General features: G+C 41.9%; 1 protein-coding gene across 1 annotated transcript in view; it reads right to left on the bottom strand.

The window, feature by feature from the left end:
* The window catches only part of LOC117506350 (6-phosphofructo-2-kinase/fructose-2,6-bisphosphatase 2-like), a 60270-nt gene that overhangs the window by 19469 nt on the left and 24063 nt on the right, over window positions 1–16738 (bottom strand). The window contains exons 10-12 of the mRNA XM_034165845.1: window positions 15143–15289; window positions 14448–14552; window positions 14126–14255 (exon numbers count right to left, since the gene is read on the bottom strand). Coding sequence (XP_034021736.1) covers window positions 14126–14255; window positions 14448–14552; window positions 15143–15289 — 382 coding nt within the window. The remainder of the gene's footprint in view (window positions 1–14125; window positions 14256–14447; window positions 14553–15142; window positions 15290–16738) is intronic.

The raw sequence follows: 16738 nt of genomic DNA, 5'->3' as shown, positions 1-16738 counted from the left end.
GAGATTGTGTATCTCCTTCTCCCGTCTCCCTGACCGTGTTCTTCCTCCGCACCATTTCCCCAAATCTTGCCTTGCCCTCTTCATATATGATGTTGCCAAAGAGGTTTAGCTTGGTGGATACGTTGCCTTGCAGTGACTTCAGGCTGACATGCAGATCATGGTCAAGACTTCTCCATGCCTCTTTATCACTGGCTTTGGGCCACTTCACTTTGGGCTGTTGAATAGGATTCTCCCTCCTTGTTCTTGTTGGGGGTTCGCTGCGGGGGGTGTCCTCATGATGCTCATTGTGGGGGGTAGGCTCCAGGTGTTGTTGGTGCTCCTGCTGCTGGGAAAGGTGCTCTTCTCCCCTCTGGCCATCTGCAATATCGGAAACAGCAGCACTGTGGTGCTCAACCGGGCTCTGTCTCCTGCTTGTCTGATCTGCTGGGGAAGTGCAAGATTGCATCTGGCTTGCTCCACCGCACTTTACCTTCCCCTGGTGGATGCGCAGGCCCCTATGAGTTGTCACCTTAGACCACCCGCAGCTACATTTCCTCAGGGTTCTTTGCTCATTAGTGATTGTCGTTCCAGTTTGTACCATGTTGTCCGTCCAATTTGGTCCATCTTCCATCCCGCCTCTCGGTGGACCTTCGGACTGTCTTTCTTTTCTTGTGCTCGTAGTTAGTTAGGCTGTCCAAAGTCATCTTGACAAGGACTTGTGGAGTGGGTAACTGGCCCGTCCATGAAAGGTGCAGTCTTTTCCTGCTGTCAGTCATTGTATATTTGACATTGTATATTTTGCTATTAATATAAGAATACACACGAGTGAGATTAATTTCTGTATGATGTAGTGCTTTCAGATTTCTTTCAACTTGGTCTGGAAATTATTTCCCATCTTTATCTTAACTTCATACTGAAATTAATTCAGGATAAGACTAGTATCTCGTGTCATGGCAGACACAATGTGTTTAAATACATTTCTGTTTGACAAACTGATGGTATTATTTTCTATCTTGATGAAGATAATGACTTCAGTGGTAGGGATAGTATAAACAAAATTCATAACTCCAGGTGAAGTCTTCACAACATCTGGACTGGGACTAACAAATTCATTCAAGTCTATTATATAAATAGATTACATTATATATATATATTATATAAATCTAGTCTGATCCTCTTCTGTGTTTGTTTTGACAAAAAGTGGCTGTACAAATGTGGGACTGAGTTTGAATAAATGTAACAGGACAGTAATCGTGCAGAAAATGCAGATTTATAGTGAAACTCTTGAAAACATTGATCATGCCCACTGATTTCTATTTATGCCTGGTTGTTGGATGTTAAACCAGATGGTGGCGCTCTGGCAACAGCCAGCGAATGAGCAGCTCACGCCAGTCCTCCATCTAGTGATTCAATAGAAATTGATGTCTGGAAGTCACAGAAAGGGGGCAAAAGTCCATATCTGCGTGTATATGTGATCTGCATGGATAAATGAGTTCATTCCCTTTAGTTTGTGACTCAAAAACAGTAACGGCAAGCATCTTGTAACTCTGCAGTTCCCACAGATCTTTGGCACCAAAGATAACATTTTTTCCTCCCCTGCTCTGAGTTTGTCCAAATTAGACATACCCACATTAAATATAGTCATACGAACACAATCCCTGGACAATCAAAACTAATCAAAAATTTGTTTCCTGGATGAAGCAAAGAGAAAATTAATTCAAATTAATTCAGGGCACACACATTAAAATCAGGTGATCTTTGATGCAATCAACCCAAAAAACAACTTTGTTTTGTCTTTGCTAGGATTTCAGTGAAGCTAAAGCACAAATTTTGTTAACAACTTGAAGGAAAACTACTGAAATATGTCACATTTAATTTGAATTAAAAATTGTAATTCTGAAGTTACCAGTCAAAATTTTTGAGATATCTCCTGTGCAGTGGCGGCTGCTGGTCTTTCAAAGAGGGGATGCTCATTGTCGGCTTAGAGCATAAAATTTGTCAATTTATTTATGTGTAAATTCTGCCCTCCGTTCTTTTTTCAAGAAAATGGCCTGTAACCCGATGGTACCAAGTAGGCGTCTTTTCCACGGACTTGACCAGCGTCCTGCCACTGGCCAGCAGAGCTAGGCTGCTTAGATGGACCTGGCCTATTATGCTGCGGCTGTAAGACTTGAGCCTTTTTTAAATATGGTGTCAGATCAGCACCAAAACCACACTTGTGTAAAAAAAAATGCGTTCGGGCGTATTATATTATTTCACGCACGTAGATAATAACCCAATCTAACTTTATTTATAGAACACTTTAGAAGAACAACAAAGTTGACAAAGTGCTTTCCAAATAAGACATTAATAAAATACGAAGCAGTAAAAAAGTGACCAACAAGACTAACACTGACAACAACGAACAATTTTGAAATACCTTAGAGAAAAAAATGTGTTTTTAAGCGAGACTTTAAACCCTCTAGCGAAGGAGCCAGGCTAACATCCAAAGGCAACTCATTCCATAGTTTGGGGGCCACCACAGCAAAAGCTCAGTCACTCCGGTGTTTCAGTCTCAACTTGGGGACAGCAAGAAGTAACATTTTAAAACTGCTTTTTACCAGCTCTGCTATGCATCGCCGGTAAAGCCTATATTCGACCGTATATCCCAGCATGAACGTCCGACACATCAGACACAACAGGGTTATTCCACAATTAGATGGCTAAGTTAAACCTCTTAAATCACGTGCAAACCATTATGCCGCTACCTCTGTGAAGACAACGGCTTCTCCTTTTTTAAAATAATTTATTTATTTATGAATCAATTCCCCCCCCCAAAAAACAAAATTTTGAAATAGCTGCATACATGGAAATAAAAATACAACATAAGGGGCTTATTGTATATAATTTACAAAATAAAAAAAGAAAAGAAAATCTAGATTTAAAATATATATATATTTTAATGTTTCCCATAATCCCCCTGCACTTCTCAGAATGCACCATGGCGGCAGCAGAGTTCCGGCGTCTCACAGCGCATGTAAACAACGGCTAGTGAGGATGTGGATGGCACCGATTCAGCGAGTTTACGGGCGATTATGATGATGACGCGTTCTCTCACGTTGAGAGGGTTATCTAGAGGAGGTGTAGCACCTGTGATGGACTTCTGCTCTGCCATGATGTTGACTTATTGTCCATACTTCATGATATTTGTTTACACTGTGTCCTGAACCGGAACTCTGGTGAAACCGATCTCGCGCGAGTCACAGACCGCGAGACAGCGCGAGATTAACAACTGCGAAACACTGAATAAAAGAAACTAGTTTTAAAACATTACTGGATTCAATCATAATTAAGTTTAAACTCATTTCTCCAATGAGTAAATTTTGGTTTTGTCTTGGAAAAAAAATATGACATTTGTGAATGTAATGTTTGCTTAGTAAAATTATATTAATACCAAAGTCATTACAGTTAATATTCCAAATTGGATGTCTGTGATGGTTAGATCGCCGATCCAAATTCCTTTAGAGACAATCCATTGTTGAAGGTCAAACCAAAAGCTTTGCACTGTTTCACACAAAAAGAAAAGATGGCCCAGCAGGTCTTCCGTTCTAGTCTCACAAAAGCCACAGTTACCAACATCCATTTGGAATCTCTGTTTTAAAACTCCTTAGTTGGATAAATCTTATTAATAATTCTAAACTGGAGTTCTTTCATCTTTGGTGAGACTGGAAATGTTAAATTGTTACATCTAATCATTTGTATTTTCTCCTTTCCAAAATCTTTAAGAACATAACCTCTTTTGGGCGAATTAGTGAGACAATTATTAAGTAAACTGCTTACTTAAAAAAAAAAAAAAAAAGAAGAAGAGGAAAAAAAAGAAGACGCAGTTGTCTCCTTCAGGGAGGTGGTGTTATGTGTCGACGCGGGTTGAGGAGCGGAACTGCGTCTGACGGAACCCAGCGCCAAAACAACCAGAAAGCGGTTCCAATAACAAAACAATTTACTTTCCCCCTTTGGTGCATAACAAAGTGTACAAATGAAAAATGCGTCTGTCTGGCGGAGTGAATGACGGCGCGCTCTCCAGCGCCCAAAAGGATCGAAGCCCGGCGCTTCTGGACCCACGTTCACCGCCAAACACCCCCCAGGTGGACACGACAAACCGACTCTGCGAAGGATAGAAAAGGTGAGGTAAGTCAGCAGCTACAACCAATATCCTTCAAAGGCACACACTATCAGCAACACATTCAGGTCTGAATTTAAGCTTTATGTAAATGAGCAGCTTCTCACAACAGGTGGAGGATCATCAGTCCGCACGCCACGGCAGTGAGAAGCGAGCTGCACAATTCTCATCAATATTCACATATACTGCGTAACAAAATACCAAGTTACTGTTAACAATCATTCAGACAATCAAATCACCTCTGATGTGTGCTGACAGCATGTGTCCCTCACCCCTCCTCCTTCACAGGCACGATGTGTCAAACCCAGGCGCGGTCCTCAGCGTCTCACAAACGAACATCACAAGGTCGAGTTCCCGGCAATTCTGCTTGAATCACACATGGCTTAAATGCAGAACGCCATCTCATTATCTGCTTCAGCTGAAAGTCTTTAAAGTCGCACGTAAGCATCATCCACAGGTGCTGCATATCACGTTGATGCCAGCACCTTCTCCACAGACAATAAATCAGTTTGCATACCACCTGGAGAGCAAACAAAAGAAAAGAACACCAAAATGTCCAGCCACACCCCCCCCAACACACAACAGGTGGTGCTGTAATGTTTTGCATGTGATTTAGTATGTTTAAGAGGCGTGTACAAATTAGCTCTGTTCATATCTATGCGCGTGAAATAATATAATACTCCTGAACGCTTTTTTTTTTTTTTTTTTTTTTACACGAGTGTGGTTTTGGCGCTGATTTGACGCCATATTTAAACAGAAGTGCTTTTCTACAACTGCAGATGTGGCTCTAGTTGTTGCCAATAACGATAACAGTTTGTACAGCCCAGGTATTTGTCCAACTCCATGTCTTTTAGAAAAACCACAAAATCACATGGCTTTCCCCTGTTACCCTGTAAATCCTGATATGAATCCAGAATACAGACCTCAGCCTCGCTGAATCTTATGTATTGGCCATAACTTTTCAGGACACTCTGGAATACATCCTCTGGAAGCAAGTCTCTCATGTCAAACATCCCTGGACTAATTCTAAGAAGCGGAAATTTTCCAAATTTGAAAGATGCTGAGGAATCTGCTCCATCAGATTATCAAGGATGGCCATGCACAGATTTCTGTAGCACTCCTGGGGATCCTGGAACTGAAAGAGATGGCGCTTTCTCATAAGCTCATCACGTGGGTCGGATGTGAGACCTGCTGCTTTGGCATAAACACCTTGGAAAGCCCACTCTTGCAACTTCTTTGTCAAAAGCAGAAACACTCAATTCTTTTCTTGCAGGAGAGAACATCCATGGCCCCTTGCTGGACAATATCAAAGACCACATCAGTCTCTGAGAAGATTTGTTCATATGTGTACAACATGAACACAAACTTAAAATCCTCCAGTTTCATTATAAACCCTTTGGCACAATCCAGTCTGTCATCATCTGTTGTCTTATCTGCAATGATGTTTAAAAAAAAAAGTCTGCAGGAGGCTGTCATAGCTGTTTGCCACAGTGCTCACTATCCGAGATGTGATACTCCATCGAGAAGAAGCGTTTTTAGGCAACCTTGAACAGCCTGCAGACTCAAGAGAAGATGCCCTTTTTGTGGATTTGGAGAAAAATGTAGGAAACCCAGAGAGTGATGCAAAAAATATTCTGCACTCAGACAAGCATTTCGCCCCCTGTGACAGCACCAGCTTAAGTCTGTGCAATGCGCAAACATTCCACTGGGGGCAGCTGCCTTCACTTTGGCCTGCAGACCATTGAGGGCTGAGGCCGTGACAACAGCCCCATCATATGTCTGTGTCATAAGCAGTGGTGGGCACAGATAACCAAAAAATTAACTTCGATAACAGATAATAAGATAACTGAAAAGTTATCTTTGATAAAGATAAACCGATAAACCACCCAAAAATGTATAGGAAGTTACAGATAATCGCTAACCGATAAATTCCGGTGTTGTCTATGGGACATCTGCAGTTACTAAAGACCTGAAATTGATTTTTAACACTTTTGATGCTTTCAAAAGCGGTAAAAGACCTAAAGAATAACCAAGAATGTTTGACCATGCTGCCCCCTGCAGGAAGCAGCACAGACAAATCCTGAGAGCACCCATGAAATCAACTCTTTACTAATCATAATTATTTTTCTCTCAACATTCTGCTCCTACTGGAAGCTCTTGTTTACACAGCACTCCTACCACAGAGACACACCGAGAGCAGCCAGAAGGCCAGCTCCTTATCAATTTCAACACTCCAATCAGGCGGAGGTCTTGAAAAATAAAGTCATACTAACTTATGGTTTTTTGAAAATACTGATAGAATAACTCCATTAATGTCAATTCTGTCATTTGTACAAAGTTAAAATATAACATATATCTTTTAATGTTGAATAAGGCACTAATTCTGAGGTTTTGTAACAAACACAGACCGCAAAGCATTCTGGGTAAAAGTGCTAAACAGTGATTGGTTCAGTAATCCATTATGTAAACCAACACAATGTGACGTGTGTTGGTTTAAAGATAAATGTGCTTTTGTAAAATATTTCATTTTTATTTGTAAAAAACAGGCATTTTTACGGAGCCCTGGAAGTGTCATCGCAATTGCATGTTTTAAAACTTATGATGTTGTAAAACGTGCACTCAATATTAGTAAGTAAGTAAGTAAATTTATTTATATAGTGCCTTTCACAGACATAAGGCCATGTACATACGTTGTCAGGTATTTGTAAAACCGAATATCTTACCCTTTTAGTTTGGGGAAAAAAAAAAAAACTTCATCCACACTACGTCGTTTAAAAAAAAAAAATCCATCCACATCCAACCGTATAAATGTGTTGTAATTAGTCTGCCAAACCTTTGGGTGGCGGTACTGATTAAAATTCTATCCAATCAGGAGCCTTATTCTCTTGTCGTCACTTCACAAAAACTAAAACATGGCGCCAACCTCGTTCGTGTGGACCGATAAGGAGTCGGAATTAATTCTAACCGTAGTTTTAGAATACAAAGTTAACAAATATATGCACACAAAAAGCGCCTAGACAATGGACAATACCAACACTTTGAGAGCAGCCAGGTACCCAGATGTTTAATACTGCCATGAACATTCCTGGCCAGTAGATGGCAGTAGCGGCCTTGAAAAAAATGTCAAAATTCCAGATAATCTGTGTCTGCTACATTTAAGATGCGTGGAATTTAACAAACGCAAATACACTAACGTCTATAAACCCAGAGAATATATTCACGAGAGTTTTAGGCACTAGAGTTTAATGCTGTTATCTGTGGACCCTGAACAAACTCAGCCACATGGGGTGTGCAGCCAGTACATTCAGAGTGCCGGTCCCAAGCCCGGATAAATGAGGAGGGTTGCGTCAGGAAGGGCATCCGGCGTAAAACAAGCCAACCCAACTATGCAGACTCAGAATCGAATTCCCATACCGGATCGGTCGCGGCCCGGGTTAACAACGTCCGCCACCGGTGCTATTGCCCAACAGGGTGCCGGTGGAAATTGGGCTACTGCTGGGCGAAGACGATGAAGAAGAGGAGGAAAATGTTGCCACTAACAGCGGGAGAAGAAGAAAACTAGAAGGGTGGAAATGAGAGTGGGGACTTTGAATGTTGGTAGTATGACTGGTAAAGGGAGAGAGCTGGCTGATATGATGGAGAGGAGAAAGGTAGACATATTGTGTGTGCAAGAGACCAAGTGGTGGTCGGCGGTGGGTACAATTTGTTGTACCATGGTGAGGACAGGAAGAGAAATGGTGTTGGGGTCATTTTAAAGGAAGAGTATGTTAAAAGTGTGTTGGAGGTTAAGTGAGTGTCTGACAGGGTGATGAGTGTGAAGTTGTAAATTGAAGGGGTGATGATGAATATCATCAGTGCATATGCCCCACAGGTAGGTTGTGAGATGAAGGAGAAAGAAGATTTCTGGAGTGTGTTAGATGAGGTGGTGGAGAGTGTGCCCAAGCATGAAAGAGTGGTGATAGGAGCAGACTTCAATGGGCATGTTGGTGAAGGGAACAGAGGTGATGAGGAAGTAATGGGTAGATATGGTATCAAGGATAGGAATGGGGAAGGACAGATGGTAGTTGATTTTGTGAAAAGGATGGAAATGGCTGTGGTGAATACCTACTTTAAGAAAAGGGAGGAGCACAGGGTAACATAGAGTGGAGGAAGGTGCACACAGGTGGACTACATTCTTTATAGGAGATGCAAGCTAAAAGAAATCACAGACTGTAAGGTGGTAGCAGGAGAGTGTGTCACTAGACAGCATAGGATGGTTGTTTGTAGGATGACTTTAGAGGTAAAGAATAAGAAGAGAGTGAGAGCTCAACAAAGGATCAGATGGTGGAAGCTGAAGGAGGAAGACTGTTGTGTGAAATTTAGCGAGCAGGTGAGAGAAGCACTAGTTGGAGGGGAAGCAATTTTGGACAACTGGAAAAGTACTGCAGATGTGGTGAGGGAGACAGCTAGGGCAGTACTGGGTATGACATCTGGACAGTGGAAGGAAGATAAGGAGACTTGGTGGTGGAATGAAGAGGTCCAGGAAAGCATAAGGAGAAAGAGGTTGGCGAAAAAGTTTTGGGATAGTCGGAGAGACGAAGAAAGTAGACAGGAGTACAAGGAGATGCGGCGTACGGTGAGAAGTGGCAAAAGCAAAGGAAAAGGCATATTGCGAGCTGTACAAGAAGTTGAATAGTAAGGAAGGAGAAAAGGACTTGTACCGATTGGCCAGACAAAGGGACAGAGCTGGAAAGGATGTGCAGCAGGTTAGGGTGGTAAAAGATGCACATGGTAATGTGCTAACAAGTGAGGAGGTGGAGGGAATATTTTGAAGAGTTGATGAATAAAGAAAATGAGCGAGAGAAAAGGCTGGATGATGTGATGAGAGTAAATCAGGAAGTAAAAGAGATTAGCAAGGAAGAAGTGAGGGCTGCTATGAAGAGGATGAAGAGTGGAAAGGCAGTTGGTCCAGATGACATTCCAATGGAGGCATGGAAATGTCTAGGAGAGATGGCAGTAGAGTTTCTAACCAGATTGTTTAATAAAATCTTGGAAAGTGAGAGCATGCCTGAGGAGTGGAGACGAAGTGTGCTGGTTCCTATTTTCAAGAACAAGGGTGATGTGCAGAGCTGCAGTAACTACAGAGGCATAAAGCTGATCAGCCACAGCATGAAGTTATGGGAAAGAGTAGTAGAAGCTAGGCTTAGAAAACAGGTGAAGATCTGTGAGCAGCAATATGGTTTCATGCCGAGAAAGAGCACTACAGATGCAATGTTTGCTCTGAGAATACTGTTGGAAAAGTACAGAGAAGGACAGAAAGAATTACATTGTGTGTTTGTGGACTTACAAAAAGCTTATGACAGGGTGCCAAGAGAAGAGTTGTGGCATTGTATGAGGAAGTCTGGAGTGGCAGAGAAGTATGTTAGGGTAGTGCAGGACATGTACAAGAATAGTGTGACAGCGGTGAGATGCGCAGTCGGAATGACAGACTCATTCAAGGTGGAGGTGGGATTACATCAAGGATCAGCTCTGAGTCCTTTCTTGTTTGCAGTGGTGATGGACAAGTTGACAGATGAGATCAGACAGGAGTCCCCATGGACTATGATGTTTGCAGATAACATTGTGATCTGTAGTGAGAGTAGAGAGCAAGCTGAGTCTAGTCTGGAGAAGTGGAGATATGCTTTGGAGAGAAGGGGAATGAAAGTCAGTAGAAGCAAGACTGAGTACATGTGTGTGAATGAGAGGGAGCCCAGTGGAATAGTGCAGTTACAAGGAGTAGAAGTGGTGAAAGTAGATGAGTTTAAATATTTGGGGTCAACTGTTCAAAGTAATGGAGAGTGTGGTACAGCGGTGAAGAAGAGAATGCAGACAGGGTGGAGAAAGGTGGCAGGAGTGATTTGTGACCGAAGAATATCAGCAAGAGTGGAGGGGAAAGTTTACAAAACAGTAGTGAGACCAGCTATGTTGTATGGTTTAGAGACAGTGGCACTAACAAAAAGACAGGAGGCAGAGCTGGAGGTGGCAGAGCTGAAGATGTTGAGATTCTCTTTGGGAGTGACAAGAATGGACAAGATTAGGAATGAACATATCAGAGGGACAGCTCAGGTGGGATGGTTTGGAGACAAAGTCAGAGAGGCGAGATTGAGATGGTTTGGACATGTGCAGAGGAGGGACCCAGGGTATATAGGGAGAAGGATGCTGAGGATGGAGCCACCAGGCAGGAGGAGAAGAGGGAGACCAAACAGGAGGTTCATGGATGTGCTGAGAGAGGACATGCAGGTGGTTGGTGTGACAGAGGAAGATACAGAGGACAGGGTGAGATGGAAATGATTGATCTGCTGTGGCGACCCCTAACGGGAACAGCCGAAAGACAAAGAAGATCTGTGGACCCTGAACAGAGTGTCTGAAATGCATTTGTCCTGTTGTGAACGTCTGAGATTACCTTATGCTACGCAGAATGCATTCCTGCCTGGCACAGCATGTGCTCACAAAACCTTAAAAATTAGCACATTACTTTAAAACAAAAACATATATCTGATATTTTCACTTTATAAACTTCAGACATGACAATAATTTTAAATAACTTGTCTAAAATGGGTGGTTAAAATTTGAACCATAAGTTAAACATGTATGCATCTGGATGACTTGGTGACATTGCGATTATATTAGTATGGTGTTAAAGGAAATGGCTTTTTTTTGGGGTCACCAGTTCTCTTTTGCTTACAGACGACAGAGTGGTTTCTGTTTGCAGAGGGTAGAGCAACATGCCTATTAGGAAACTTTTAACAGGTAGGTCTCAAAAGCTTTAACAGTTTTGAAAATGTTTTTCACTGTTCAGCTTAGTTTAGTACGTTATCGGTCTAAAAGTTATCGGACGGTAATTCATCGGAAGATAATTAGTCCGATGATGGTTTTTTAATTTATCTAAAAAGATAATCCGATAATGAAAACATTATCTTCGATAATTATCTGTTATCGGATTATCAGAAGTGTGCCCACCACTGGTCATAAGTTTATCCCCAAAATTGTAGTCCTGCATGTTTTCATTTCATACTTCAAAAACAGAGTGAGCATATCGCCCTTCAGAAATGACAAGAAAATCAATAAAGCGCTATTGAATTTTACCTGCACCATCAACATAGCGAATAAAGATAGAAAGTTGGGCATAACAAGCAATATCAGTTGTTTCATCCCCCTGCCATCCAAAAAAGGGAGCAGCTTGAATTTAATCTCTGATCTCATCAGAAACAGTGGCTGCAAGAGCAGCGATCAAGTCATTTGGGACAGAATGAGAAATACCAGAAGACACAGCTGGAATTGTGTGGCCGGGACAGAGTCATATTTAGACAATGTTTCTGTGAACTTCCTGTAATTCCTCTTATTGGATGATTCAGTCCTCTCATCGTGCCCCCTAAATGATAGTTCCTGCCGGTCAAGCCAGGACGTCCCATCACTAAGGTAGTTTCGCAAGGCCTTGTTTTGTTTGACTGATTCATTATGTTTTGTCACTTGAATATGAGCACATTCATTAACTGTATGTTGAACCCTGACCTTGTCCAGGCAACTTAACCTTGCACATAGACTCACATGTTCATTGCTCTTTTCATGCCTTTTACATGCCCGGTTAAAGTTAAGCCCCGTTTACACACAGACGGTAAGAGCTCCCGGAAGCGTCCCGGAAGAGTTTTTGGCCGTCTTAAGAATCACACGCCGTTGTTAACGCCGGCACTAGGGGGCGTGGTTTAGTTCCGGCTTTACCGGGAATCACTCCCAGAATTATTCAACATGTCGAATAATTCCGGGAGCGCTCCTGGAGACCTCCCGTGATGACAAACAACGGCGTGTGATACTTTATAATCGCCGTTTCATCCTGCCGCTTCCTGTAGTGCCGCAGTTCTCGTCGCGCCGCGATGACCGATCAGGGACTGAATATGTAGTGACGTGGAGATGTCAGGAGTTTGAAGATTTGAACATGTCCTGTATCTGGTAGCAGCCTGTGAGCAGGACCTATGTCTCTTTTGTCCTTTATTTTACAATCATGACAGTTTTTGGAGCAAGCAGCAGCACCACAGCAGCGTGGAGCGGAGGTTCTTTTAAATTTTATTTTACGTGCGCGCGCGAATCGTCCTGGAGATTATTTTACTTATTAGCTACACAGCTGTATAATGAAGGAAATGGTGACTGGCTTCTAAACACAATTATGACAGTGTTTTTTGGGGGATAGAGCGAGCTGCAGCCCTGCAGCAAACAGCAGCCGGGAGCGGACTTTCTTTTTTTCTTTCTTTTTTCTACGTGCGCGCGCGAGCGAATCGTCTCTAGAGAATATTTTATTAATTAACTACACAAATGTATAATAAAACAAATGTGACTGCCTTCTAAACACAATTATGACAGTTTTTTTGGGGAAAGAGTGAGCTGCAGCAAGCAACGGAGTTTATGTTTTATTTTTTTAACTGTTTACATGTGCACGCGTGAACGGTACAGTTGATCCTCAAACTAGCTCCTGCAGAGGCGGAAGGACCGCTGAAAGCAGCTGTCATCCAGACAGCTCCTGGAGCAAATAATAATAATGATACTCTCTGTATTGGGAGCTTTCCACAGCAACTCGCTCCGTGTGATCAAGGTCCGTCGTTAATTTTGACTGACAACCGGAGCCGGCAAGCTCCGCCCCTTTCCTCCGTGAAAACAGCCGGAACGCAAACTTCGGTCTATGTACTACTCGCCGACAAAACCGTCTGTGTGTAAACCAGCCTTTAGACAGATCCCCAAAACCCAATTTTGACCAGAGAAGACATCCCTGAGAGTTGTTGCACCAAATCCAATCTAGGTGTTGATCTGCTCTGCTGTTTAATTCTAAGTTTTCCCTCATAAGAAAAACTATCAAATGGCTTTGCCAAAATCAGGTTGACAATATTAGCATCGTCTGCCGTCGTGTGTGCACCTTGCTAGCTGGCTAGTTCACTCCAACCTAGCCAACAGGATGACTGATTGAATGAACTAACAAAACAATATTAAACTCAAACAAGGAATGTTGAAATCATGTTAAACTGTAACAAGGACATACTATGTTTTATTTACAGTGTAAGAAATGAACAATGGAAATGGTCAAGTAATTTCACCAAGCAAATAAGAAATGGGTTGCAGTTTGTGTTTTTACTTCACTTACAAAATCCACGATGGGACTGAACTCCCGATGATTAAGCGACGGAGTATATCCCAAAATAGCTGTCAATCAAAATGGGATTCAGCTTTTCAACTGATACTCCAATCATCACACGGAAGCTCAGCGTCCAGGCCCGCCCACAGCAACATTCACCCCAGAGATGCTGGGCGTCCGGGGGCGGGACAAAATCATGGCAATTATCCAATGACTTGAGTTTCAAGGGACTGAAAAAAAATAAACATTCCATGCAGTCCCACTGAAGTGAACGGACGATCAGCTTCTACGGGCAAATGTGCCGACTACAGACGGTATAAGAAAAACATTTCTTGAAATCTATGACATTGACGCTATGGGAACATATGAGAGTTAATAAAATAGTCAGTCGATTTGTGATAAGTAGCAGATTCTCAACAAACTCGTCTTGAGATGAATTGGCTACAAATGTTCTAACACATTTGTAGCCAATGAAATGTTACACAACTGTATAAATCTGACCATTTAATTTTTTGGCATTTTCGGGAAAGCTGAGCTTCCCTTGCAGTCTTAAAGAAATTGCCTCTGCTCCTGTGAATGAAGTGATGCTCAGTCCCATCAGGTGCAGCCAAGAAACTACACCATCATGATTTTGACATCAAGGTGAAATTTAGATTTTAGGTCAAAATCAAAAAACTTTGAAAGTTAAAAATGACTTTTTGTCTAAATTCTGATTTTAGAATGTTGAAACTGTAATTATGCATTTCAAATCCTTTTTTCTTGTTTTACTAGTTTGTCAGAAACATGTTTCCAGCTCTATGTGCACAGACTCTTAGTGGTGAAATAAGCTTGTGCTTTTGTAAGTTTGTGACCTGCGCTCTTGTCCAGAAAGTAGGCGAGCAAACACCGCATCACTGCTTGGTGACAGATGACCAACACGTTGGCCTGCCGCTCTAACTCCATGATGACGGGCTCCAAGCGCTGAACAAGGTCCTGGTAGGACTACAGACACAAACAAGAACATATGAGCCTCTGAAGAAGCAGAATTAAGTCCGTTAGAGGCCCGTTGGTGCTACAGCCGATATAAGGATTAAGTAGCGTGAAGCTGATGAAAGTCCACTTCTCGCCCAGTGGACAGGATGCCTGTGTTTACTGGAATAAAAACAGCTGTGGATAAACTGAGCTGTGGATCACCTCTCCTCCAGGGTAGCGATAGTTGTACTTGTCCTGGTCCCTCATCGCAAACTCTTCTGGGAAAGTCTTCTGGATCATCTCGTAGGACATCTCTTCACACACTCCCTGCAAAAGGATAACAAGTACCTTTGTCATGATACAGGGTTACATTCTGAGGAGTTACAATCTAGAATTTGGAAGTAAATACAGAAATAAAGAATATGTGAGCCAGCACACACCTCTTCCAATGGCCACATCCGCAGCCAAAATTATTTAAGTATTTCTGTCCTGCATGAATTAATCATAGCACGGGACCAATTTGTACGTTGTGTGGAGGCAATATCATTTATTATATTTTGTTTGCTCCTAAAACTCTGGAGCTCCATGCATCCTGGATACCATGTAACAAGCTATTCAAAGTACACACTTGTTTTCTTTTTTCTTTCTTTAAGCTGCATCCATTTGAGGGTTTAAACAGTAGAAATGCATCTACCTGACACATAATCACTAGTGAAGTCCAGTGTGTGTGTATTGCCTGCCCATGTACTGAGAACTGGACTTCAGTTATAGCTGGTTTTGACATTTAAAGTTCCAAACTAAAACAGACATCATTGCCAAGAAGCCTCTCTTCCCCATCAGCCAGCGTGTATCAGAAAATATCTGAAACCAGAGCAACATGAGGATTAAAGAGCAGGTTAGATAAGCAGGGTACTGACAGCATCAATCTCGTTGAGAATCTTCCACTGTTCATAAGGGACACCAAGTTCCTCTGCGGTCTGGATGGTTCTCCTCAGCTGGCTAGTCCACACCTTTAAATCGGACAGTTTGTGCTCCTCGATGAACTTCTTCAGGACTTGAGCAAACTATTGCCACGAGACAAACAGGGAGATTTCACACCTATCCAACATTCCAAATTTAATAATTTACATCTCATATCTCCTTCATTACAGACAGTATTAGTGGACAGACAAGAAAAGAAAAAGGCACTTGAATTATAGAATGTCCCACCAAGTTTTAGAGATCCTAGAATTTTGGTAACGTCATATTTGCAAATTAGAAGTGGCTAAAGTTTGGGGTGTGTCATGCTGCAATATGCCACTATATATAGTGTTGTAGTCTTACACACCTCTCTGCAGCTTCTCTCCCCCTGCCATCCCCTCATTACCCCATCCCCGTAGAGACGGTGCCTGCTCCCAGACTACCAATAACCAGCAAAAATCTATTTAAGCATAAAAATTCAAAAAGAAAAAATAATATAGCACCTTCAACTGCACCACAGACTAAAACAGTTAAATGTGGTCTATTAAACATTAGGTCTCTCTCTTCTAAGTCCCTGTTGGTAAATGATATAATAATTGATCAACATATTGATTTATTCTGCCTTACAGAAACCTGGTTACAGCAGGATGAATATGTTAGTTTAAATGAGTCAACACCCCCGAGTCACACTAACTGTCAGAATGCTCGTAGCACGGGCCGGGGCGGAGGATTAGCAGCAATCTTCCATTCCAGCTTATTAATTAATCAAAAACCCAGACAGAGCTTTAATTCATTTGAAAGCTTGACTCTTAGTCTTGTCCATCCAAATTGGAAGTCCCAAAAAACAGTTTTATTTGTTATTATCTATCGTCCACCTGGTCGTTACTGTGAGTTTCTCTGTGAATTTTCAGACCTTTTGTCTGACTTAGTGCTTAGCTCAGATAAGATAATTATAGTGGGCGATTTTAACATCCACACAGATGCTGAGAATGACAGCCTCAACACTGCATTTAATATATTATTAGACTCTATTGGCTTTGCTCAAAAAGTAAATGAGTCGACCCACCACTTTAATCATATCTTAGATCTTGTTCTGACTTATTGTATGGAAATAGAAGACTTAACAGTATTCCCTGAAAACTCCCTTCTGTCTGATCATTTCTTAATAACATTTACATTTACTCTGATGGACTACCCAGCAGTGGGGAATAAGTTTCATTACACTAGAAGTCTTTCAGAAAGCACTGTAACTAGGTTTAAGGATATGATTCCTTCTTTATGTTCTCTAATGCCATATACCAACACAGTGCAGAGTAGCTACCTAAACTCTGTAAGTGAGATAGAGTATCTCGTCAATTGTTTTACATCCTCATTGAAGACAACTTTGGATGCTGTAGCTCCTCTAAAAAAGAGAGCTTTAAATCAGAAGTGCCTGACTCCGTGGTATAACTCACAAACTCGTAGCTTAAAGCAGATAACCCGTAAGTTGGAGAGGAAATGGCGTCTCACTAATTTAGAAGATCTTCACTTAGCCTGGAAAAAGAGTCTGTTGC

The sequence above is a fragment of the Thalassophryne amazonica genome, chromosome 3 (assembly GCF_902500255.1).
Source record: "Thalassophryne amazonica chromosome 3, fThaAma1.1, whole genome shotgun sequence".
NCBI lineage: Eukaryota > Metazoa > Chordata > Actinopteri > Batrachoidiformes > Batrachoididae > Thalassophryne > Thalassophryne amazonica.
Note: the sequence above shows the minus strand (reverse complement) of the source record. Positions and strands in the feature narration are given on the sequence as shown.